Consider the following 27,655-nt stretch of genomic DNA (forward strand, 5'->3'; position numbering starts at 1 on the left):
TGATCCTTTTAAAAATAAAATCATACTCAGTGAAGCTGAGAGTAATAACACTCACTCAAACTTATTTAGTCATCACTATGTATAATTATGTAAAAGAAGCAGCCCATCAAAAGAGATCCATGAAAAGTCACAACAGCAGGAAGACCAGCTTAGGCTTCAAGATTCAACAGTTTTAGGGATGCTGGGGACTGAACCCAGAAGGTGGTACCTGCTAGGCCAATGCTCTACCACTGGGCTAAACCCTCAGCCCCAACCCTTACAATTTTGAGTATAGCTTTCTATTCATGATCTTGGTAGCAGCTAGCATTGACAAAGCATATGGAGAACCCAGTCATCTTGTGGAGTAGCCTTCCTAACTACAGAACCCGTGAAATATGGGTACCATCCGCAAGGAACTTTCCAATCCAAGAACAGAAGGGAGCTATGATCAGCCCAAGGCTCTCACTGCTGATGAGCTCTTGGCTAGCAGCCTCAGGAAAAGTCACTTTTCTGGGCTCTTTTACTCAGGGAGCTGACAGGACTGAGTCTTTTTATTTACAGAGGACCCATGGAGAGAGGAAGATCTAATCTCATTTGTGTGGATAACCAGACACTAGCCCCCTTGCTGAGTATTCAAACTGATTTCTTGCTTAGTTCTGAATTTCTCTCAATGCAATGGCCAGCCTAACAGCTGTGGAACACACAGGAAGCAGATAGTAAGCAGAGAAATGCTCCAAAAGACAATTGTGTGCAGGAGAGAAAGCCAAAGAGAAGAAAGGGGGAGCAGAATCTAGAGGACAGAGGGAGGGAGGAACAGTGGAAGGAGGGAGCAGAAGAAGAAGAGAGAGATGGAGAGAGAGAGAGAGAGAGAGAGAGAGAGAGAGAGGAGAGAGAGAGAGAGAGACAAGAGACAAAGAAACAAGAGAGGGAAAGCTAGGGAAGGAGAGGCTAAGAGTAATGATCTACTGAAGACCCCTCTTTCTGGGCTGGAGAGATGTTTCAGCAGTTAAGAGCACTGATTGCTCTTCCAGAGGTCCTGAGTTCAATTCCCAGCAACTACATGGTGGCTAACAACCATCTCTAATGGAATCCGATGCCCTCTTCTGGTGTGTCTGAAGACAGCTACAGTGTACTCATATACTTAAAATAAATAAATAAACAATTATCTTTTCAAAAGGACCTCTCTTTCTGTTCTGACCATGAGTCATTTTCTCAGTTTCATCTCAAATGGCTTGGGCATTAATTTTATTGGTTCAGGGCATTAATTTTATTAATTTTACTGATGCCCTCCAAACTACACATGGCTCATGGAACTAGAAAATTCTAGAAATGGAAACATAGCTTTTAAGAACACATCCTTGAGAGTATATCTTGCCTAGGTCACCAGGTTGGCTCATTGTTCTCTCATATATCTTTGAGAAGAGAGGCCACATGTTTTGGCTTTTAGACAGTACATCCTGACTTCTACCCAGCACCTGATGGAGCCCTCTACTCTCCCTTCTGTTCCATCAGACATCATGGCTCCTTGTCAGACAAAACCCAATGCTTGTGAAACATTGCAGGGCCCATGGGCAGATGGACCTGACCTAAAGGCAAGGTTAAGCAAATGCTTTACTCAAAGTGATTTATAGACTAAGAACCCTTGAAACACCATGCTCACCTAATTCCGAGTGTTCACAATATTGGAAATGGTAACTGGTTAGGATTAGTGGGCTGTTGAGGTATATAACAGACTCTTTCTGTGATAGCAATCTTATCCTTTATGGATTTGGGGATTGCTAATGTCTATGAGAGTCACTGTCCCCCTGCTCTTTATAGAGGTAGAAGATTTTAGAGTCACATGACTCTACTTCCACTTCCCAACCTCTGTCAGTCTCTTCAGTGCTCATATTTCCAATGAGCAAAGGGTAACACAAAATCAGTGAGATGGGTGGCCCAACTATGTTGAGAGCAAGGGCTTCCATATCTTTCTTTGCATTGGTCCTTCTCAGACTTCAGATTTTACATTAATTTACTTCTTTCTCTAACACTGAATGTATGAGAATAGGAGAGGTAGCAGGAGATTCCCATAATTTGCCTCCACTACTTTATGGATAAAAGAATATAATAAAGCCAGCCACTGGTTGGAGTCCCCACCATTCAGAAACCCACACAAAATTGGCAAGTAAAACAGCACCCAAAGGGCAGTGATCTGAGTCAAGTGACCAAATCACTAGCCAGAGGCTTGAAAGTCATGCATGCTCTTCAATTCTCTGGGAGTTAGCTCTCAGCCTCCCCCACTCCCAAACACACACACAAGGATAGCCCAGCCCAAGTTTGCCCCTTACCTTCTTCAATGGTTACATTCCCTCGGAAGAAGTATTTCCCGTGGCCCCTGGAGAGCGCCACACCTAAACTGTGTGGAGAAACAAAGCAAACCTTGAAGTCTAGGGCACCGACTGGAATAGACTTGTGGGCTAACATTTTTTTTTCTTTTTATTTTCCATTTTCACATTTCCATTTCATGTTCTGTAAACAGTTTTTCCAACAGTTTACTTTCAAAAACCTCACTGATTATAGTGGGTGTTGGTTTTTCTTAGGGTCAAGCAGCTGCTTCAAAGTCATTTCTGATTGGAAATGCCAGCGGCAACTGGCTGGTGGTGTGTTTGCAAGATTTGTGGCCAACAGCTTGTCCCTCCAGAAAGCCTTCCCCTGGATGTCCTCCAAGGCCACACACCCTGCTGCCTGCTACCACCTTACACACCTCTGTTCTGCACTTCCTCGGAGATCTCCAGCCCCCAGAAATACTCCCATGACACTCAACGTAGTAGCATGCGCATAGGACTAGCCTCTCAGCCTGGTCCAGTTCCTAGTCTAATGGCCTTCCCACATTCTTACTGCTTGATTTAAATGCCTTTCTGTTTTTGGCCTAAAGTAAGAAACTGCTTTTTAAAAACAGTCCTTTCTTTTGGCAAAGCTGTTGAGTGGCCCATGCGTTCCTTGATTCCTCTTGGTTCCAAATTGCATCTGCTTATAATCCTTGGCAGTGGGTGACAGTGATGTTAGAATATACTTTTCAGATTAATCAATACTAATTAACTTCTCCTTTAACTCTGAACGATACCAGTCCAAGAGCATAAGGCAACCCTGCTAAAATAAGTTTTGGGGTTTTTTTGTTTTGTTTTGTTTTCTACAAATCACATAACAACAGTGGCAGGCCACTTTAGAATGTTCCATACACATCTGAAAGCAGACAGTGATTTTCTGTTTGGACTGTAACAGAGAGAAAACACAGAAAGACATCCAGAAAAGATGAAACAGAAGCACAGGGTGGGATGAACTACCACCTGCAGAATTACTGGGTTATGAGCATAGAAGGTGAGAAATGGATCTTAGAAAGTAGCAGCTGAGGTTGGGGATTTAGCTCAGTGGTAGAGCGCTTGCCTAGCAAGCACAAGGCCCTGGGTTCGGTCCCCAGCTCTGGAAAAAAAAAAAAAAGAAAAAAAGAAAGTAGCAGCTGAGATGGTGAGAACCTGGTGACCCCTAAACTGTCTCCCTCACCCTTCCTGGGAGCCATGGAGATTTTGTGTTGGGAATGGGATGTAAGACCATGGCACATGGGTGGGCTATTTGGCTGGGTCTGTACCATCTTCCCCCTTCTAGAACAAAGACAGAAAAGCAGCCTGAGCAAAGCCCCTTCCTCAGTCTTTCTGGCCTTTGGGCAGATGATGGGCACTGAGAGGCCAGCAGGTTGGGTACAAACACACTGATCAGTCTGATGGAATGTCCATGATTCTGGTCATCTCTACCTGAAAGGAGCACCCTTGATGTCTGTGTAGTAGTAGTCATTGGTCATCACCAAAACCCGTTTCTAGATCAGGGGGGAAAAGTCACAGAGAAAAGAGAGCATGGTTAGTCTGCTAGATGATGTCCTTCAGAAATCAACAAAAATCAACGGACACACTGCGAACTGGTTAATGATAGCACTACATGAGTCTTGTTAGAGATAAGTAAAGACAAGAGAGAAGAGAGCTCGGGGAAAGATATTTATTCCAGACAGAACCCTCAAAGCTAATTTTTTTTTCACAGTGGTTTGTTTTAATGAAGTAGCAAGAAGGTTTGAGAAAAAGGTACCCCTTTGTCCACAGTCTTCTTCACCTCCATGGAGAATTTCCCAGTCTTCCGATTCACCATGGCATTTCGTAACTAGAACAAGAAAATGAAATCAGAAGTTAATACCTCCCTGGGTTGCCATGTCATTGGGTGCCTGGCCACAGACATCCCCTATACAAAACCCAGGCGAGATTCCAAGCAACCCTTCGTGTTTCTGCAGATAAGACTGGAGAACTCTAAATCAGCTTTCCAGGGAAGATTTCGGCTTCTCTGCTCCTCCTGGACTATGGGGGTAGTGGTGGTAAACAAGGACTAATGACTTTCAATTCTGAATGGGAGCACACAAACGAACCCCCACATCCATTGCTGCTCCTGGACAATGGAAGGGGGTGAACAAGGATAAATGGCTTCTAACTCTGATTTGGGGAGCATAAGTGAACCCCTTAGGGGCAGGAACAAGAGAAGCCTCAGGATGTTGATGAGTCCAGAGGTCAGAGAATGAACTCCAGACAATCTGCTAAAACTATCAACAAATGAGAGTGTCTCTGGGGGACAAGTTGGTTTTCAAAAAGGGTACCGATTTGTCATGAAGAAATCATTTTTCAAATGATAGTCAAGTTTAAAGACATTTTTCTAAACAGGAGTTTAAAAGATTGGGGGGCACTGGGGAGACAGTAACTCTTTCCATAACACGAATCAGCTTCAGATGGTCACCCAATTAATGGTCTCGCTGACAAGACAGTGACCAGCGCCGACCCTGCTTCTGAGTTTTGGAGGTCGCATCTTGGAACAGTAAGCCTGGTCTGCCTCCCCTCCCCCTGGCTGACCTTATCTAATTACCTGTGGCCTTCCATGAGTTCAGAGGAGGACAGCAGCCTGAGTGATGAAGGATGTGCCCTCATGGGCAGCAAGGGGACATGACAGGAAAGGCCATTTAATGGGATGGGAACAAAGGCTGCTATCCCAACCCATGGGGAACTGTTCTTTCTCTGTCTGCACTTCAGGTTTCTTGTTTTGTTTTATTTTTTGGTTTTAATTTCTTCTCCCCTTTGAGGAGCTTGCGAGAGATGGGCTGATATAAGACGGCGGGGCTTGCAAGCACCCCAAATTTGATTCAGGGCTGTCTAGATTTGGGTTCACATTCCCATCTTCTGTGAGAGAGAGAGAGAGAGAGAGTAAAAGCATAATTTTTAGCTGGAGGCATGTATAAAATAAAACATATATTTTACTTTAGATATTTTTTTAACAACACATAATGGGCATTTCTGGAAATATTTTCCCATTTTAACTTTTGTGGTTTTGGATGGAGAGAGCTGGTCCTAATTAAGTCTACTTTCTAACTTTTAAGAACAGGCTCAATTTATCTTTAACATGGTTTTCATTTTTCCTCTTTCTGGTGCCTGCCTAAAGCCATTTGGGACCTTCCCCTCTCAAGTTCCCCAGGCAAGTCAGAGATTAGGTCAGCCAACCTTGCCAACCCACCCCAGACCCCCGGTAGCAAGGAACGATTAGCATGGGACCAAGGAGGGCCCAAGGCCAGGGTCATTGATGCTTTCTGGAGGCAAAGGTTTCAACAGTTATTCTAGTCTTACAGTGAAAATAAGCTCTCCTTCCTATCTCCTCGGGAGGAAGAACAGAATGCTGTCACTTAGAAACAGACGAGAGACGACATAATGGCATCATCTAGCACTTTCTGATGACAGGCAAATCACTACTTTCTCTGTGCCTCAGTTTCCTCTTCTGCCAAACAGAACTGAGCACAGCAGCCATCTCATATAACTGTAAGTAGTAGACAGGCAACAAGCAGACAAGTGCCTGCTGTATGCTAACTATTCTCCATGCCTTGGCCCTCCTCCATTCTGACCACCACTCCCAGCAGAAGGCATCACCATCCTCTTCTGTGCAATCATCTTCCTTGCCCGGATGGGGTACGAGATGCTTACTGCCAGCTAAGGGAATCAGAATTCATGCTCTGGTTGGCTGGATACCAATGTACAACCTCTTACCGACATTTCTCCAGCTACCTTGACCGTGAACTGCATGAAAAATGCCCCTTGTTTGGAGGACATCTTTGCACATTCATAGATTCCATTTCCTTTCCTCATTGGCCACAGCCCACCAAGTGACATCTCCCCTACTCTAGCAGATTTCAATTTTCTACTTCTAATTCAGTAAATCTGGATAAACTAAGGGACGACATGGGGCATCAGGGACTCCAAGGTAGCAAGGATCTCTGCACTGACGCCTACCAATGGTTCTTAAACCTCTTTGTGCCTTAACATCTTTTTCTGTCATTTGTCCAATCAAAACTGACTCTGAGTGAAGCCATTCAGACCCAAAGTGCCTGCCAGGAGCTTTCTAATCTGTAGTGATCAGATTATTGGGAAGTTCCCATTATTGATAGCTATTGTTGTCTGAGTCCTTCCTGCTGACCAGACACTAATTCTAAAACTCACAGAACTGTCTTTTGTATTTCTATTCCTGTACCTACTTGACTGGAGGAGAAACTAAGACCTTGGACTAAGAATCTTGCACAAGAAATCACAGACTCTCTTGACTTTTAAGCCCAATCTCCTGGTACTAGAATTCAGTGATTCTGGTTCAGTGGTAAGGGTGCTTTTCATTCTTACAGAGGACCTGGGTTTGGTTCTTAGTATCCTCATTAGGCAGCTCATAACCACCTATGACTCCAGCACCAGATGCTGTAATACCTTCGTCTGGCTTCAAAGCATGCATGTCACCACACACACACACACACACACACACACACACACACACACACACACACACACACACAAGTTCCTAACCTCTGCTACCCAAATAAGAGGATAAAATTAACTATATTATTATTCCTTGCTTTTTCAGAGAACAAGTCTTAGAAATGGACTATGTCATGGTCTGTGGTTTTACATCCCAATAGCTAGCTCGTCTATACACTTCAAGCCCTGGAACCCAGAACCCATTAGAAGGTGGCATTCTGTTGTATGACTATGATGCTTTGATATGAGTATGAGAGGAGAGAAGAGACTAATGGTTGAGATGCACTTTGCAAGGCTGGAACATTCTTGAAAAGACACTCTTCTATCTTAATGAGCTGTGTGCTACCAAATCGTCCTTGCACATAACCATGCAAGGAGTCAGTGGCACCCACACGTGAGGGAGGTCCACAGAGCTTAGATGAGAATGGTTAGCAGCAAGAATCTTGTCTTCCTTGAAGAAAGTGGGAAAAGCGTGGCCGTTGGTGCTGCTCTCAACAGCCTTTGAACTTGCCACTGCCTGGATTTGTAATCATAAACATCTGGGGAAAATGAAAAGGGCTTGGCAGAGGAAAATTTTAAAAATAATCTTGGTGTGTCCATATGTTAGCTGATTAAGCTGTCATTAAAAATCACATGCATAGATGCTTGACTTAGCACACCCAGAGAAAGGCAAGTCAGGGACGTCGATGGTGTGGCATACCTTTTGTGTCAGATCCTGGGCGACTGTACATACGTTATGCAGTGACCACAGAGACAGTGCTCAACACAAAGAGATGAATACCGTGAAAGGCAAAACCTCCTCTAGGGATATAAAAGTTTAGCCCCTGAGGAACCTCTCCAGCTTCTGGGATACACCCTGGTACCTGGTTCACACACGCTTTCCTGGAGTCCTTGGGGGTCCTCTGCTTGTGTGACCCATCAAAGCACCAACTTTTCAAGTGTCATGCTCCAGCTAAGGCTGGATGCTCATTCCACCCGAGGTTTGCTGCTCTTCCCTTTTAGACAGAGTCCACTGAAGGAAGCTTTCCCAGAAGATAGAATGGTAATCATAGATTGAGTCTCCTTGTGTAATGACAGCCCATTCTGCTGGTGGTGAATTCTTGTCCATGTTAGTACAGGGCTTTAAACTTTCAGAGGCACAGGAATCCTGCTCTTTGAAGCCCTGACTTCTAGGTTACCTAATCAAGCCTACAGATGGAAGGGATGTGAAACAGGGCAGGTAAAGAGCCCATTCTTTACAATAAAAACATTCAACCAATACATGAAGGGATCAGGCACAGAGAGCACCAGCCACAAAGCCCCTTCCTTTCTCCACCAGCTTGGGTTCACAGGGGGACTGGGGTTCAAGGGATCAAGCATGAGATGCAGGAAAAGAGAAAACTGTGTAAAGAAGAATAAAATATGCAATCAAAGGCCTTGGGAATATGTGACGAAAGTCTCAGAATATGTCCCAGTGTGAGACCCTCACAGGGCTTTGGGAAGAAAGGGCTCTGGAGACACTTTCCCAGAGACTCATGGGAAGGAGTCTGGGCTTTCTGGGGGCAGTAGGAAAAAGGCTTACATTGCAACATCATGGGTTCCAGTTGAGTTAGAGATGAAATCCATCGTGGTGTGGCTATGACATTGATTAAGATTCAGAGCAAGGTAGCCCCACATTCTATGGGCAATCAGTCAGGGTTGTAGGAAATAAAAAAAAATCTATGTGTACATTCAGACCACAGGCAGCTCCAAGAAAATGGATACTTTCAAGGACCTCTACATGATCTTAAACCTTTTGTGCTTTTCTTCCATGGGTGGGCTTTTTCCTGAGACTACATACTTTCACTTGACCAATTAACATTATGTTCAACTAACAATTCAAACTAAATTGAATTTGCTCCAATTGGATGCATGGTTTATAGGCAGCCCCTTTCCAAGGTAGGACTGCGTAGCACATTTTCAATAACTTTTCTTGCTTCAAGGGAGTGTAGGGGGTTCACTTTACAGTAAAACTCACTTATGGGCTGGAGAGATGGCTCCATGGTTAAGAGCAATGGCTGCACATCCAGAAGTCCTGAGTTCAATTCCCAGCATCCATACGTTGACTCTCACCATCTACACTGAGATCTGGTACTCTTCTGTCTGACACTCTCTTCTGTCATGAAGGCATACATGCAAACAGAGCACTCACACACATAAATAAACCTTATTTCCTCAACATAAAACCATTTCACTTGCTTGCCCTTATGGAATCCCTTCTTTCATCTTCATATCTCTGGAAATTCAGCCTTGAAACCATATTCACGCAAATAATAAAAACGGAGTTATCAAGTTGTATTTATATATATTTGTGCATACACATGCTCATTCACACATGCCCTACACGCTCACTCAGATATATATAACATATATGTATATATATTCAAATATATTTATATGTATATATATATCAGTAATTAATAATCAAAGATAAAAAAGACTATCAAATTGAGAGTTGGAAGGGTAGACAGAGGATAGTTAGGAAGGGATAGAAGAAGGTCCCCTAAATATCTGTTTTTTCACAATAATTGATATGGTACCTAACTTACCCTATAGTGACAACAGAAATCACATGCATACTTCTCTATGTGCTCTACTTTTCTTTTGTGTGTGTTTGTATGTGTTTTTGTATAGGTACATGTATGTGCAGGTATGTACATGTATGTATGTGTAAGTGGTTGTACATGAAGATTTGTATACATGTGGGAGGTGAAGGCCAGCGTTTAAAACTGGATTTTATTCCTCAGAACAGGATCTCTTACTGGGACACATTAGACTAGGTCAAGCTTTTCCTCCCCAGTACTAAAATTACAACTGGATATGCACCATCCATGGCTGGTTTTTACATAGGTGCTGGGGATCAACCTCAGGTCAGTGTTTGCAGGGCAAGCACTTCAGCAATGGACACTTCCTTTCAGATCCTTTATTTTAATCTTGGCCAGACTATTTTGTAAAATTTGTAAATGACATATGGGATAATGAATCATTTTTTGAAGTATACAGGGCCTATGTTATAAATGTGCTCATTAAATTATACAAGTCTTGGTGTCTATAAGAAGTAGGATGCTCTGGTCAGCTTCTCTGCATCCAGGAAGACTTCACTGATGTGGCCCAGTAAGCTCTGCTTCCACAGTCCTTCAGCCATGTTGTCCTGAACCCTGTCCTTCGTTATTTATTTGCAGGCTTCCATATTAGCACATGGGTGTGTGGGCCTCTTTGCATTCCATACAAGAAGGTGTTACACAGATTTCCAAAATTCTCTAATAGTGCATTTAGGCACAGATCCACAGGAGAGATGGTGGCTTGGGTTTTCCTATGTCAAACACATTGATATTAAAAGAGCTAATATTTCAAGTGCCTTGGGTTTCTTGCCACAAGAGATCCAGACAAAAAGATAGCCAGAAGTCAATTTGTACATAAGAAGACTATTTGCCTGATTTAAGAAACAGAAATTCTGAGAGGAGACACCCAGAACCCAGCCCTGTAAGTTAGATGACAGTGAAGAGCATGCTGGGAAGCTGACACTTGAAACTCCGTTCATAAAGGAAAATGTGATAAGGAGACAAAAGTCATTTCAGAACCACAAATAGTAAGAGGAGATGTCCACCCACAACCTCACTAATCCAGCAGGAGCATAAGAGAATATAAGAGGAAAATGAGCAAGGAATTGCCTTAAGTTGCAGGTGAGGGTGTGCCTACCCCTGAGAGTGGGGAAGTACAGGTTAGTATGACCAAGTTTGTTTTCCTCCATGATTACAATAAAAAAGATGAAGAGTCATGTCTGTGGAAGAGCCCAACACTTCTGACAAAGAAGCAGAGAGCGACCTGTGAGGTCAAAACAGGAAATGGGAAATGGTGACCATAGAAGAGAAAGTGGGCAGAAGCTAATCTCAAAGAACCAGAGTTGGAATTAGCACTGGGATCCCAGAGGACCCATTCCTAGTATCCTCATGTAGCCGCACGATAGTGTAAGCACTTTTTAAATCTTTCATTCTACCAATATGTTTAATCCTCAAAGCATCTGCAAAGGACAAACATGAGGGGAAGCAGTAATGGTCACACCCTGGAGACAAGCAGCCTCCACACAGGTGAGAGTTGAGTCTTGGTAGCGTAGCTGTCCCCAATGATGCATGGGTTGTGGCTAGAACTTGAAGTATGGTTTATCCTAAGAAACCAACAGGATCTCAGTCACGGTGCTTGAGGAAGAGAAGACAGCAATTCTTCCTGGCCATTCAATCTCCACGATGTTAAAGCAGTGGCAGATAGGAAAAGAGTGGATGAGGCCATAGCTTCTATTGAATGGCAACTTTATTTTGTCTGAACTTGGGTATAACCAAAGAGGGCTGGGTTAAATTTCTGTAACAGATATGGCTTTTGCATTTTATGGGCAAGGGAGAAAAACCTGAGCTTTCTGCTAACTGAGGCCACTCGGGGAGCAGAGGCTATGAAAATGAAGAAAGCAGAACCAAGGGAGTTATGACACCAGCCCTGTCCCTATAAAGCATGAGGAGAGAGTCTGGGATGTCAAATGGCTTCCTGCAGCACCCCATGGGAAGAGTAGAAGCACAGGATGTGGCGATTGGAGTGGGGGTAGCAATGAGGATGGGAGGCTGGCCACACATGGGGAAAGCGGGCCTTCAAACTCCTCTGCTGCTTTCTGGAAACAAGAGTTGTCCATGGAGACCTAGCAAGTTCATCTGGGAGCCTATCTTATTGGCTTGGAGATGCTCTGTCTTTGCCAGGTCTCCTGTTGCCCAGCAAGGATTCTCTGAAGATGGTAAGGCAAGTCCTGACAATTATACTAAGGATGAAGTGGAATGAATCAGCTGCAGAGGAAACCAGAGGAGCCTGCTGGGTATAGGCTCAATGGACTGGCAGGAGAGCTATTCAACATCAACTATAATAGATGTGTCTGTTGTCTTCACAGCCTTCTTCTGTCCTCTGAACCAGCCTCTAGGCTCTCCTTTATGGTCAACATAGCCCTTGACAATGAGCTCTGAAAAGGGTCACTTACCACATCATCCCGATCTTCCCACTCGACTTCCGAGAGATCCACACTACTGTAATTAGGCTTCCTTCGCTTTTTTCCTTCTTCATACTAGCATAGGGGAAAGGGAAAAGACAGACAAATGGTCATGAAATCATCAACCTAGGAATCTTCATCCTTCTTGCTAAGTGGCAGCTGTGAGGAAAAAATGGGTACCTGAGATCAGCCCTGTGGGTGGCGATGTAAGGATTTTAATGTCAGCCATGGCTATTCATGTTCCTTCCAAGTTGGAGAATATAAAGGTCAACTCTTTGCTTGACATAAATCTGCCTAGAGAACTCCTCGGCTCTAAAATGCCAGGTGCAAAGAATATTTATCTCACCCTTGGAAGGAATATGTGAAGGGCGTGGAGACCCATCTCTCTTCGAAAGCTGATGAGCAGAGTCCTTTATGGCAGAGGAAAGAGCTTCCTTCACGTATTTATCAAATCTTGTCCTTTCCCTCATGCTTCACAAACTTCCAGCCTCAAACCTCCTTCAGGCTCCTCAGCTGAGAAACAAAATACTGGTCTCCACAGTTGGACCTTGGGCTCGGCAACCTGAGAACAGTTTGCAGACTCACGGACCTTCCAGTTGCTACTGGCCATGGCAGTGCTGAGCTAAGCACACCTCCTTCACCTGGAGTCGATGTGAGTGTTGGGAATCCCTGCCAGATTTAATGGCCATTAGGGCATTCCTCTGGAAAAGCTGATGAGTGCATTAATAACTGGGGAGTGCTTTCACTTTTTTCCCCTAAATCATCGGTGTTAGTCAACCAGCAAGTGTACCATTTTATCGACCGGACGTTCTTGTGTGTGTGTGTGTGTGTGTGTGTGTGTGTGTGTGTGTGTGTGTGTGTGTGTGCGCGTTGAGACCTTCACTACTGGTTACTGGGGTGTTTATAAGGTAGGAAAGTCTGCCCTCTGCTGCAGGCTAAGGATAAGCAAGTGCTTCACAAGTTCATAATACACAGACATATTTGTTTATATATATATATATATATATATATATATATATATATATATATATATAAAGACATATGCCTAGAGGTGTACCCATTTTCTTTTCTGCTCGTTGACTCAGTCCTGTTATGATTAAACAATAAAACTAAGAGAGATGCAGGGTGAGTCTAAATGTTTTAAGATCCTAAATTGTCATTTTGGACATTGATTGGTGATTGCAGACACAGTTACTGAAGGTACCCCAGACACAAAGGAGAAACCATTGCTGCTTTAGAACCAAACAAATCTGAAAAGTCCCTCAGTGCAAACAAGGGGACTGAGGCCAAAAGGGGTGGTTCTTACATCACTGTGGTACCAAACAATGCCAAATGTTGCTCCTGTACTCTTTATTCCCTGACAACTATACTGTGGGGATCCTGCACCATCTCTAGAAAGTCTCCCCCACCCTCCAAGCCACCCAAGAAGGCTACCCTGACTGCCTTCAAAAGGGCAGGCTGTCAACCAGGCCAGCACTCTTGTCTATGAGGTTTCCAGTTAACAAGACGTTCACCATTCACAGTCGCTTTTATGACATCAGATCCACTCCAGATGAAGAGGAAGGAAAGTGGTTCTTTCGGAAGCCACTGTAAATGATAGCAGATTAGCAGTTGGATCGTGTTAGGGAGAGTTCCTGTGTGCATGGAAGCTGGACAAGCCAGCCTTGCTAAAAGCAGAAGGAACAGGAAGGAAGGAGGAATGAGGGGGGAGGGTGTTGGGTCTGAGCTGTGAGCAGGAGCCACAGGGGAGGTGCATAGGATGCTAGGACTCAGGATCTCCCTATGGAAAGACAGTCTGGCAGCTCTTCTGGACCTCAGATATAGGGGCAACTGGCTTCTAAGTCAGTTTCAGTAAGAACCATTCTCAAACATCCCAGGCAGCCCAGAACTTGAACTTCAAAAGCACAGATTATTGGGTTACCTATTGGTGGGTCTGAACCATTTTTCTGTTTTGTGTTGGTAGAAGGAATTCACATTTTGGTCACTTCATAAGAAAACACACACACACACACACACACACACACACACACGATACTTTGACAGTACAAGGCATTTGGAGGCTATGGTGATGGTAAAGTGCTTGCCATGCAAGTTTAGATCCCCAAGATTCATGTAAAAGGGAGATACAGTGCATTGGTACTACTGGGTGTGGGGACCAAGGCTGGCAGATCATTGGAGTTCACTGGCTAGCCAGTCTTTCAACCAATGACTACCAGATTCTATGAGACATCCTGCCTTAAAATTGAACAGAGAACTACTGAGAAAGATACCTGATATAGATTTCTGGCTTCAGGATATACATGTACACACATGTACTCACACCTGGATGTTCACATGGGAATACCTATGACAAGTACATACATATACCATATACATACAAAGCGTAAAACAGTAAAGACAGACAGTTAAACATCACCCCTCTCTTCCCATAAACTTACTTGTAGCAAGCATCCCTCCCTTACTTTTGCTTCTGTTATTACCCATCCTACCATCCCATAGCTAGGAAGATGGCTCTGACAAGCTAAGTAACAAATGCAATAACAAAATCAAATAAGATGATTCGGCCAGCATGGGGAGGGCGTCGGGATACCTACCTCACCCCCTGCTAACCTTTGCTTTAACTTCTCTGTGTAAGTAAGCCTCATGTTATTTCAGCCTTTGTTAAATTGAAACTGACTCCAGGGTCCTAAATACAAGATGCATCTTTATCATTTATGCACAGGAGTTTATCAGAAGGAAGTACAGAGGTCCCACCATTGCCCACATCACACTGAATGTCTGGTGCTAAGCTAAGCTAAGCTAAGCCACTGAACTGCTTCAGCATCTTTTCACTGAGCTGCCGAGTAGGGGTGATCAAACTTGCCAGGAGAAGCAGGCTAAATAAATCCTTCTCCACCTTGGCAGCTCATTCCAGGCAGCACAAAAGTGCTTAACCCAGGAAGACCTGACTCTTTGCACAGAGTTGGGCACTCCCCAATTCCTCAAAAGAAAGGATATTTTAGTAATCTTGTCACTGTCACAGACAGGAGGTATTTGCTGTCACACAAACATGACCAACTGTCTCCCTCCACCATATACATTACAAGTTGGGACTCCAGATCCTTGGCAGAGAGATCTGTATTTGCGCTAAGATACTCAGCTCTTTTGAGGTAACATTTACAAGAGAGAAATCTGTTTAAAATCTTTGACATTTTTCTTTATTGGAGATAGGGTTCCATACAATCCAAGCTGATCTTGAATTGGTTATGTAGTTTGAGAATGGCTTTGAACTTCTGATCTGCCTGCCTCTACCTTCAAAGTACCAATGCAGACTCATACAGTTTGTCTGTCTGGGGATTGAGCCCAGGGGTTAGCACATTGTAGGCAAGCATCCTACCACATGAGCCACATCCGCATCCTACCACATAAGCTACAACTCTAGCCTTTCATTTCCTTTATCACCACTTAAGGGACTTAGGCCAAAATACCAAGAATCTACTCAAGAAACTGAGAGAGTTGAGCACAGTGGCTCATTATAACCCTAGGGGGAAGAGAGTGAGGTACAGGCTGCTGTGAGTTTTAAGCTAATCTGGGACATTTAGACCAGCCTGAGTTAAAGTGTGAGAGCCTGTCTCAAAACCAGAGAAACTGAGCATGATCATAGAGTAGAGTAAAAGATCTCCCAGCATGAGGGTCCAATTAGTTGCTACATTATGCAAGACCCTACATGTCAACATTACTGAAAACACAGGAGCTGGAACGACACCCTCTAAAGTTCCCTTTGATAAAGGGCCCTCCCTAATGGCTGCCTAACCAAGTATGCAATGGGACTGAAACACTCTTTGCTTAACAAGTGAACATTAGATCTTAGGCATCAATGAAGCACGTGATCACTCTGTTAGGTTAGCAAAAGAAAACTCAGCGGACTATGGCATAGCTGAAAGGGGCCAGGGGCAACAAAAAGGCATGTTGACTTTACCTTTTCCTCATTGAGAAAGCTTAGCAGGTGAGGAAGTCAGCCACTTCCCTGTGCACTGGCCACATGCACTTCACATATTTTCTAATGTAAGCCTGGGTCTTCTCACAGGTACTGTATTGCTGGGTCAGAGACTGGTAAGGGCCTAACAATGTGGTGAGACTCACATCATTCAAGAATGTAGCAATTAGATCAGAGGTAGAGACATAATCTACAACACTACAAAAGGGACTCAAAACACTCCCTCTGGGATGCTTTCTTGGATTGTTCCAGGACAGGTAGTTCCCTGTATACCAGCACTGCTGAAGTTGTGAGATGTGAGCTTGGAGTTCCTCATGGTCACCTTTACCCCTAGTCTAAGTCATCCTTGGAATGGCACCCTTGATGGGAAAGCAGTGGAAACGGAATATGACAGTCCAGGGGATATAGGTGTACCTGGACCACATCGTACCTGACATCTTTGTCCCCTCGGATATGTTAATGTAAGCCTCCCAAATCGCTCCATTTCCTTTTAGAGTCGGATATCCCTATTAGTCATGGCTGACCTGGAACTATGTAGACCATATTGTCCTCCGACTCACACAGATGCACCTGCTTGCCTCCCAAGGGCTGGCATTAGTGGTCTGTGCCACCACATCAGCCCGCACCACACCCTTCTCTTAAAAATAATCATGCCTGGAGTTCCAGTCATTGGGTGATCAGATTGTACGCATTGAATGCAGTCCCTTTTCTTTGTACATGAACTGCTTTTAAAGACCCTTCACTGATTATATCTATATGTATGTGTATATGTGCATGTCTGCCTGGGTTGACGTGCACCACATGCGTACAAGAGCCCACAGAGGCTGGAAGAGGGTGCGGGATCTCCTGAAGCTAGAGCTGAAAGCGGCTGTAAGCTGCCTGGCGTGAGTGCTGTCGATAAAGCCTCTTGCAAGAGCAGAAAGCGCTTTTACCACCCAGCCATCTCTCCAGCCCAAGGCACTTCTTAGAAAAATAGATTGTATGTGAAATATTTACAGACTTCGTAACTTTAATGATTATTTGGGAACATCGGATTGATAAGCTGCCTCGCTACCTACCAAGATGCGCTTCTGCGCTTGAGCACACTTTTCCTCCGTGCCTCCTCCAAGCAACAGTATAATGGTTAAGCTCTGGAAGCTCCCACTCTGGGACTGGCTCTCCCCTCCCCCATGCGGCCTCTGTGTGGGACAAATCCCAGGCCTTGCTCCCCAACTTCCTCTCCTTGTTCCTTGTGCGTAAGGAGCCCATTACAGTGCCAGGCATTGTGGATGGCAATTGTTAGTGTATCTGTAATCTGTAACTTCCTTTGAAAATGTGATTAACGAATCACAAACGGTTTCCATAGGTTTCTGAACACAGTCTCCGAGCCACAGGTAGGCCTGCAGCTTTTGGTCCCTGTTTTACGGAAAAAAAAATATGTACAGGGGAATTTAATAAGGAAAGATATTGTGTGCTATGAAATACTTTGAGGTGGAGTTTCAAATAAAGGCCAGATGTGGTTAGCACACAAACAAGCCTGTGGCTAGGGTGATGGGACAAGAAGACACCGGTCTTTGGAGCAAGCCAAAACTACCCAAGGGCTTACCTGAAGTGCAGTTTTTAATGGCCCTGATACAATCCCCTTCTGTGTTACCTGCAAACTGGCTTTGGAAGCACAGGGAGGTACGTCAAGGTGTGGCCAGTCTGACTTCAGGAAAATGACAAGGGCTTTGCTTCTCCAGTGTTCCTTTTAGAAAAGCCCAAGGGCACTACTCACACATATACTTGTGCTCTCTGTGCAACAAATATGGTATGGCTCTAATCGATTAATTGTTCCTGCTGCTATAGGCTGTCAAAATAAAACAAACAGACAAAATCCAAAGGAAGGAAGGAAGGGAGGAAGGGAAAGAGGGAGGGAAGGAGGAAGGAAGGAAATGGTGAAGAAGACACAATGCCTAAGAAAGTACCATCCGGATGAGAGTATGGTCATCTGAGCGCCAGTCATCCAGAAGTTTGCTTCTCTTGCCAGGCAAGCATGACCTTCTCCTGGCAAAGACCCCCCATCTTTTCTCCTCTCCTCCTCTCCATCCCCACCCTTCCCCAGGCTAAAGAGACTATTTCAGAAGGGACACAGGTATCTTTCTCTCCCGTGGGAAATCATCTACTCACTCCTATTCACCTAGGCAGCCCACTTTCTGATGAATACAAAATGCGTCCCGGTCCCTGTGCCAGGTACAATGAGTCTTCGGAAGACCTGGAAGAACTACTCTAGGAGCATCAGTGCCGACCTTCACATTCCTGCTCTCAGCTCACTATTCATGGCTCAGACTCCTTCAGAGTAGGCTGATGGACGGCAGCTAAAAGCTCATGCCTGGCAGCTGGACATAGCCAAGCCTCCAGGCTTCACGAGCGAGGGCAAGCTTTTCGCACCTCCAAACCCCTTTAGATGGAAGATACAGCTCTCAATTCCCAGGGATGCCTTGAGAAGCACTGAGAATAAATGTGGCTGAACTCAACCAGAGCATCATAGGCTCTAACAAATGCAGCCTAAATATTTGGCCAGTGTTAATGACCACTGATGCCATGGCTGGTTTCTGGGCAATGAGACCAGTGTCACATAGTGCCCATCCCCAGTGAGGATACTCACAGGATAAACTACTGTTCCTAATAATAAACTGCTTAATGGGAAACATCAACCTGCATTCGTGGCCTTTTCTCAGGGCAGAGGGAAGGACATGCAGACTTGTGGCAGAGTGACATCCCTTCCCCTATACTGCTATAGTTGGATCCCATCCTACCAGTGGCAAATCAAGGTCTCCATAGTGATGAGTCCCTGGCCCTTGTCTGCTCCAGCTCTCCTAGCAACCAGCAGTGACAGAGCCTACATATGCATGTCACCGTCTAAATGGCTTGAATCCTTTCTGTTTCTCTCATTATTTTTTCCTAATTCTGCACATATTAATTGCTACAGCTAGAAACTTTTGAATGAAGCAGTACAAGCAATTAAAAATACTACTCTCACCACCCCTACACAGGGTCAGTGGGGACGCTGCAGTCTTCTCCAAAGTACTTGGAAGCACTTATTGCTTTCACCTTCCAATGCTCATTGCATCTCCCAATCAGCTCGGCTCACATGACTGCCCACCATGACCCTTTGCCTCCTGATGTTCTCCACAGAACATGTCTCAGGCTAGGAACTATGCTAAATGCTGTGTCTCACCAAACCCTCCCAACTCCAGGGAGGGTGAAGGAATTCATAGATGGGAAAATTAGAGCCACGTCCCTTGGTGACATGGCTAGTGAATATCGTCTCTTCCTGGTGTCTGAATTCCCCAGGGTGTGGTCCCCACCTCATTAACTTGACCCTCTGTGCGGGTGAGCATCTTTGCCAGGACAGAAAATAAGTGCCCAGTCATGGAGGCAGACCCACCTGGAAGGCAAATCCTAGTAGGCCCACTCTTCTCTGTGCTGAAGTAAAGGCTATGTAGGCCTCCAGCAGAGTGACTGTCTTTGCAACTGGCCCTAGTTTTCAGTGATAGCTTCAGATTAAGGAGACTTTACCGTGAGGGACTTCAAGGAGTCAGGGCTATATCTGAGCCCAGTTTACAGTGCCTATTTAATTCAGCAGGATTCCTCTCAGGACCCCAGACTACAAAATAGGAAGATAGCATTTGAACTGGAATTTCCACTCAAATCATGCTGACCCTCTGGTGTGAGACTCTACAGCAGCCTGGACTTCCCCCAACAATACACATACCTGCTTGACACATACAACAAGCCCTGGCATAAATTCTCTGTATTGGAGATGAAATCCTCTAAGCCCTGGGAGGATGAGAAGCCCAGATCCAGGGCCATGGCGGGTGTGTCTCACAGCAGCAGGGAGTTGAGAGAGGGGCAGTGAGGCTTGTCCAGACGGAGCCTTTTCCTCTTCCTCAGCGGTACCTTGCTCTTGTTAATTAATGTTTTTAGCTGTCTCAGAGATGAAAAGTCCTATGCGCTTTCCTCTAGCTTGATTGCAAAATCCTTTTGATGGCTATAAAACTAAAATGGCTTAGGTGTTTAAAAACAAAAACAAAACAAAAAACAAAACAAAACAAAAAAACCAGCAACAATTAAAGTGATTGCTTTGAAATCTCAAATGACCTTTATCTCAATCAGTGTCCTCCTAGAAGTCATGAGTCACACGCTGTGTGTGGGGAGGAGGTGGCCTGGCCCTGCCAGGGTTTTGTAGGTCAAACGTGGCTTACTGTACCATGGCTGGATTAGATTTAAGTCTCAAGAAGCCAGTCTGTCTGGTTATAGCAAGCTCGTCACAGACATTAAAGTGTGCTCAGTAGCTTGACAGGAAGGAAATTTTGTGCCAGCACAAAGGACAAAGACCAAGGGTTGGACACTGGGAAGAGAGAGGTGATGCCAGGCCTTGTGAAGGAAGTAGAAGAAAAGAGAGGACAAGGTGGCATTCAAGTTAAGGGGACAGCTAACACCTAGGGGACACTTTCTCTAAGTCCGAATACTTCCAGACAAATCCCTGTGTAAAATTAGATGTTAGAGGTCCTCCCAAATGAATTCAAGAATTTCTGAGAGTTGCACTAAGCTCCTGGCTATGGGTGTGGTTTCTTCCAAATCTCATTTCATAAAGGTTTTCAGACACCACCATGCCATTAGGAAGTACTATCTATGGTGAAGAGAACCCCTGTGATTCGGAGGGTGATCTGTGATAACAAGGGACATTTTTTTTAAATTTAGCATTTACCCATTACTACATTAAGTATATCAAAAGACCCTAGGGTACACTCAGCTGTCACACAATCTTATAGGGGTCTAATCGGGCACGGCAAACTGATTCTAGAGTTGCCATGGCAAAGAAACCACATTTCCTTATCCGTACAATAAGGTCCCAAGCTAGTAGCAATGGGCTCTGCAGTTAGCCTGGCCTTCCTTCCGTAGCGGGCAGCAGCTAGCCATTCCGTGGAGAGAGAATTCTGGGTGTGGCTAATTGCACCCAGGACTGCGAATCAGTTCTGGGTGGCCCCATTCCTGATGCTTCTCCCCAGCTTCCCACTAGGAAGAGGAGTCCACTCTCATCATCCCTACTTGTGTGACCCAGAATCAGAACCTAGACACCTCTCAGTGGCCAGAAGTGTTTGATAAGTACACGCACAAGACGGATCTACAAATGAAGTACAGTGGGATGCTGTAAAGAAGGGACAAAGAGATCCTCCCTTCCCAACCAAGCACCAGCACCCAGCGGAAGCTGCACAGCAGCACTTCCTGTCAAAATGCCCAGCTTTAACAAATATGCCTGTGTCAAGTGAGATTTTTATCTAGGGAGATGTTTGGAATGACAAAGTGGGAGTTTTGGTGTGCTTTCTTTTTTTTCTGGTAAAATCGTTAACAATATCTGTGAAAGATTCATACCTGTGGCCACCTTTTCCTTCTGGCTAGTCTCTCTCCTTTCTCACCTGGGTGGCCCTTCCTTCAAACTCCCTGAGAGCTGCAGCCTAAATGAGCATGGAGCACTTCGTCTGATATATGCTCTCTCCCCTAGCCACGCTCTGACCTCCAACCTGGGCAGGTTTCCATCCCATCCATCAGTTCCCCTTCCAGACTTACTGGCCTGGTGACCCAGCAGAATACTTAGCTTTTGTTTAGTGTGTGTGTGTGTGTGTGTGTGTGTGTCTGTGTGTCTGTGTGTCTGTGTGTGTGTGTGTATGCCAATTAGAGTGATGTATCTTTTAAAAAATGTTTTTGGATACATGGTGGTCTGAATAAGCCCCAGAGATTTCTGGTGTGATTTATGACTCACGAAAAGGCCAAGGTCCCCTGCAAGGTTGCCTGAGTTCTCACAGTCTTTCGTTGCCAGTGACCATGGAAATATGGGAAGAGCTAGGATGGGAGAGAGGATGGGCCAACAAACTACCACATCCATGGATTCTTCTCACTTCTGTGTGCTTCGAAATTGAGTCACAATAGGCAGGCCATCGGCTTATTGCTAACCACTATGGAAGTGCTCCCCTGGAAAAGGATAAGTGCCCCAAACCAGTCTCTCTGAGTTCTTCCCCTCTAACCCACTCCCTAGGTTCAGAATGAGGGATTCTTCTACAAACAACAGAATGAGGGATTCTTCAGAGCTTAGCAGTGCTTGGCACAGAGTCCTCATGCCCTATAGGATGATGACTAATACTCCAACATTTCTCAAAAGTCCCCTCACTTAGCCTCTGTTGTCATCTTTACCACTTCCTCTCTTTGTGGACCCAGCTAGACAGAGCTGGCTGCTCAAAGGGTCGTCATTTCTTCTACCTTGTGGTATGGGCATCTCACCTCATCTGCTTCTCAAACCCTGGACTCCAACTCCAAGTCAAGTAGTCGATCCCTGACCCACCGTGGACTCAGCCGGGATGCACTGCTGCCCGACCTGAGTCTAGTCAGGGTCAGTTTAAAATCTCTCCTTATTACCTCTGCCTCTTCTCGTGGCTTCACTATATGACACAAGACTCTAGCTTACTTGCTGGCTTCCTACATTGGCTCCGAAGCTGCTCAGAGAAGGGAGCTTTCTCTTGGGTGGCCTTGAGTGCGTGGTGCTGGGCACTGCCTGGCCAGGAGTAGGCTCTCTAGGAAACACCGGAGTGAACATCACGCTAAGGATGCATGCCCCATGCGCCTGCATGGTGACTGCACGGCTGCCTTGCTATGGCATCCAGAGCCTTTACTCGTTTATTCTTTATAATCCTTGTAAGAGGCTTCGTTTCTGTGGAGAGACCTGAGGGTTAAGCAAACACACTTCAGGTCACACAGCTCACAGTGGCCGAGCTGATACTTCAAAGGTGTCAGAGATGGCTCTGCTCTATGGAGAGACATGTGCTAAGGAAGATTATTGTTCTAAACAGAGGTTGTCACCCAGTTTCTAACTGAGATGTGTCGTGATGTCAGGATGGGATAGGAAGGAGACAGTGGCATGGAGATGACTGAGTTAATGATGATCAAGTCTTTTAAGAAGTCTTGCCTTACACACACACACACACACACACACACACAATTATACTTTGGTATACACCAGGGTGAGCATGGACACACTGTAAGGGGAATCTAAACCATAGTACTTAACCTGCTATAGAACTATGATTCACATAGTTTAATGCCAAAGGCCCTCTCTGTGCCTCTCCCAAATCTTCTTGGAGTACGGCCGGAAACCTGGAGGTTCACAGAGAATCATGCCATTTCACTGTTTCTGATTTTCAGGACACATGGTACTCTGAAAACCCTCATATCTGGGAAGTGGTAATACCACTTAAGAATGCCTCACTTAACACTTACGGAGAGTTCAAATGAACCCCTTGGCCGAATTTGGCTCCTTTGTTATCTGTTTATATTTCCTGTTCCTTGGGAGTGAAGCTCCATTCATTTGGGCAATGTCTCTGCTTGGCATTGCGTGCCAAGCCAGGACCTGACGCAAGATAAAATGGCCCGAGAATAATTTAGTAATTTAGGATTTTTGGTACATTGCAGAGTGTGTGTGTGTGTGTGTGTGTTCCTCTTTGTATATGTGTGTGTATCTATATGTGCTTATGTGTACCCATGTGTGTGTGTCTGTGTGTGCATGTATATATGACTGTGTGTTCGTGAGTGTGCATCTGTGTATTTAAGTTTTTTCTGGTTGATGGCTGAGCCTTGTCTCTTGGAACTCAGCTCCAATGTAGCCTGGTATGAGTTATACACTTTGACCATGTAGACCTTGGTTTTGAAGTCTTTGGGTCATGCTATGATCTGGATGTGAAGCCCCCGGGCTTGTTTCTCAGGTGTGATCCCTAGCTTGTTGTGATATTTTGGGAGGTTCTGGAGACTTGAAATCATCAAGCTTCACTAGAGGGAGGCGGCCACTTGAGGCAGGGTCTTGGTGATCACATCTTGTCCCCAACCCTTCCCTCATGTCCCTTCTGTTTCCTGGCCACCACGAGGCAAGCGGCTTTGTTCCCCCACGTTCTCCCACCACATGGTCAGTCTCATCCACACCGAACAGCAAAGCCAGCTGACCAGTGAGCCAAACTTCTGAAACCATGAGCACATGAAACCATGAAACACATCCTCCCTTCAAGGGTTTTCCTCAGTGATTGAAGAGCTAGTTAACAATAGGAATGCCACTGTGTGTGTATGTGAAGGGTCACCTGAGCTTGCTCTTATGACGCTCTCCAGAAAGCTTTCCAGAAAGAGATGGGTAGAAGAAGCAACAAATCTAAGAGGTTAACCTAACATCCACCTGTGGAGCTGTTAGGCCAGACCGTCTTCCTGCCTCTGGGTGGCTGTTACTCTTGTACAGTTTAATCTAGTGAAAACCTCAGCTGTGAACAAAGACCTGCTACCAGGAACTGTCCTACTCCACCGACCAATGCAGGGAGGAGGTGACTGGTCAAGGACAGTTGAAAGGGACAGGTGAAGTGGAGGACTCAATGGGAACTCTGACCAGATCAGACAACTTCCTAGTCTGGAATCTAAACGTTTGGGCTCTTGCTTTCATCTGGTGAACACTCCAAAAGATTGTAGAAATTCTTTTTTACCTGGATTGTATTTTGGAAATAAATTTGCTTTCCTCGTGGTCGGTAAAAGCTAAGAAAAAAATTTAAGAGCAGGCTCCTCCACCAAACACAGCCATGGTTTCAGTGGTGTGATGGGATTAAATTATTGTGTCCCCAAAGCCCGATGTCTCAACACTTTTATTTGCATTCTTTGGGTCTTATCATTCAGGATTATGTAAAAATGACAGCTGCTTATAATTATTTGGGAGTTTATGTTGCAATAATTAAAAACATCTGCCTTTATCTTTCTGCTACCAGACTTAACCCTGCGAGGTTGGGTCTACTGAACTTCAAAGAGGGAATCAAGAAATAAAAGAAAACTCCACACATTACTAACAAATTTTTAGCGATTCATTTAAATGTATAACCAGTTATTCCAACAGCCTTCAAACCCTTCATTATCTTTTAAATATATATAATTTGGGACTGCTAATTAGATAGCAATTTAATGCTCTCATGGGGATTCAGATGCAAGGTCTTCCTAAAACGTAAACGCAGAGGGATAATTGTTGGCATTCGCATGATTGAATTCTTCAGTTATTCAAATAAGTGTGCATGCGTGCTCATAGAGTGAGAGCATTTGAATATTGTGCCCCCAAACACATATGTAGGTTTTACAGGGCCCTTTCACACTAGGAGGATCTGGCTGGGTGACCTAATTTACTCAGTTTCCTGGAGAGAGCAGACAGGATCCCTAGGAGAAGCTGAATTTCATTTGGCCATCTTCCTCTCCTCTCAGAGGCAGAGAGATCATGTTCTTTCAGGGGAAGCTAAGTTTCTTGGGATCTGCAGTTCTGAAAGCTTTAAAGCTTGCTGCTCTGGCTTCTCTGTACTGGTCTGCTTGCCATTGTCTTCTAGTTACAACCAATGACTAAGTACAGAGAGAGGAGGTGAGAATCTCATTCTGCCTTGAGTTTAAACTTCACTGTCTTCCCAGTCCTAGGAAGATGGCCCTTTAAATTGTAGAAAGATGTGCAGCCTGTGAAGCAGCGTGATTGATCAGGGAGATGACATTGGCTGTGATGGAAACCAGTGCACAAGTCTCAGCCTGGAAGCATGGCTAGAGTTTGCATTCCTGGCCCAGGCTAGTAGCTAGCAGCTGAGGCTCATTTCCCTCACTAGGGAAAGGAGGTGCAGACAAATCTATAGGAATTTTTAAGAGATCATTATTCAACACATTGCCTGTAATTACATTTTGATGAGCTTTTTATTGCTAATTTATCATCCAAGATGGGGCATTCTAGATATGAAATTAATCTAGTAAAACAGAGGTCAAAGTGTGCCGAGTGTAAAGAAGAGTATTTTTTTTTTTTTTGGCATCAAATTATTTGACCCAAACATAAAGCAGCAGAAATTCCCACCTCTAAACCAGATTTTCTTCCGGTGCATACTCATGACTTTTGATCCTACCTAATAGACTCAAGTGTAAACTGGGATCTCAGAGCACAAGAGTAGAAGGGGAATGGTAGAGGCACAGGTGCTGGGAGCCTGGGCTGGAAAGACATGAATGCAGCCCAGTTGTGTGTCCACAGGAATGCTGGGGTGGCCATGGCACTATAGTCTAGATTGAATTGCTTTTAAAGAGTTATCAGCACACGTAAGCAGACCTCAAGTCAGGCTTGGTGCAATGTTTTTCCTTCTGGAGCTCCAGAGATATCTTCCGGGACACAGCGGGTACATCGACAGGCACAGCACCATGGGAGGAAGTGGAGCTTCGTTTTCCTGGGGGAGCTATGGGAGCCCAGCATAGAGCACACACCCAGGAGCTGGGTTCTCTGGGAGATGCTATCTACTGTCTGGCCACGCGCAGAAGCCTGGTGGGATGTTACTTACCTCTCAGCACACTGGCCTTCTGTGTGCCTGGGACCAGGACGCTCCAGACATAGAGTTTGTTCTTACTTGGGTTCAGGTGGCTGTGATGGATGCACAGAATGGCAGGGACAGAGGTAGGGGTCAGTAGTGTCTGCATCATCAGGAGCTGGCAGTGCAAGTAAAAATGTGTCCAGGATCCTGGTCTGGAAGTCTGTCTTAAGTCCATGGTTAGACTCCAGGTACTTTAGGTATCTCTGGGCCTCACAGTCTTTGCATATGCATGGCTCAAGCTTGGCATGGCCCACGTTTCACAGTCTGGATGGAGATTTCTCCTCCCCCTTCCAGATGTCAGCTTACAGTACATGGGGAAACTAAGAACACTATCTCTGAAGACCAGGGTAAGCAGCTTCTCCTCCCTCCCTATCCTTTTCTTGTACACTTGACACGTCTGTTGTTGCTATATGGTTATTTGCTGGTTTGTTTTTGCAGAGCACATTCTAAATCTGCCATGCATTTCCTTTACCTTTGGATTCATGAACTTAGCAACAAAGCTTATCTTCTCCGTAAGAGGGAGAGCATCAGACACCTGGGGGATTCTGGTTGCCTGGCTCTAGGGGAGTACACAACACGATAGCTTTTCAAGAAATAGATATCTCACACGGGAAAGAGAGAAGGCTTGGCAAGGGGAGGCAGAGAAGGAAGCATCCTGTGTGCCCTGTGTTCTTCCTAACCTCAGCCAGGCAGCAGCACGAAGCTGCGAGTTTGTAGGCTGCAGACCAGCTCTCTGCAGGTTTCCCCAGCTCTGTGATCCACAGGGAGACACCAAGCACTTGCACAGATGCCTGTCAGTACTGCCACTCCTGAAATCTGTAGTATAGAGCTTCTTGGTGCACAGTCCCCTTTGAGCCCAGGTCTTCCCTTCATACTTTGTTTCATTTCACCTTCTTTATCAGGTACCTTGTCAGGTTTTCATGTGTGAGAATGAATGGGACAGATTCTGATTGTTGTCCATGGTTACTCACATGGACTGGTAGATGTGTTCAGACATCTACCATGCAGTAGGAAACCATACTCTACAGTCCCTATGAGAAGCCTACCAAGATGGGCGATGCTGTAGTTGAGCTAAAGTAGGTGGGGATGTGAACTCGCTGAGAGTCGGACATCAAGAACACATAGGTCCGGTTGCTTTGGTATCTACAATCAAACAGATACCAGTTCTTAAATGTTTACCCAAAGGGGGAATTCATGGGAAAAAAATGAGGAAATAAATTATTATGTGATGAGACATAAAGAATTAAATTAACAAACAGCAAATGAATAAAAATATGGGTAAATGGTCTTTCTCCTCTTCTTCCCTCCCTCCCCTTCTTTCTTTTCTTCTTCCCTCTCCTTTTTGCTTTCTTTCCTGTAAGAGTAATACTTTAACAGAAACAACCCGTCTGGTCCT

At 44.9% G+C, this 27,655-nt stretch overlaps 1 protein-coding gene across 1 annotated transcript in view; it reads right to left on the minus strand.

Moving 5' to 3' along the window:
- Cacna2d3 (calcium voltage-gated channel auxiliary subunit alpha2delta 3) overlaps window positions 1-27,655 on the minus strand; it is an 804,703-nt gene that overhangs the window by 152,217 nt on the left and 624,831 nt on the right. Inside the window, exons 18-21 of the mRNA XM_032919383.1 lie at window positions 11,863-11,946; window positions 4,093-4,164; window positions 3,768-3,829; window positions 2,307-2,374 (exon numbers count right to left, since the gene is read on the minus strand). Of these exons, the coding sequence (XP_032775274.1) occupies window positions 2,307-2,374; window positions 3,768-3,829; window positions 4,093-4,164; window positions 11,863-11,946 (286 nt within the window). The remainder of the gene's footprint in view (window positions 1-2,306; window positions 2,375-3,767; window positions 3,830-4,092; window positions 4,165-11,862; window positions 11,947-27,655) is intronic.

This window comes from Rattus rattus, chromosome 13, assembly GCF_011064425.1.
Source record: "Rattus rattus isolate New Zealand chromosome 13, Rrattus_CSIRO_v1, whole genome shotgun sequence".
NCBI lineage: Eukaryota > Metazoa > Chordata > Mammalia > Rodentia > Muridae > Rattus > Rattus rattus.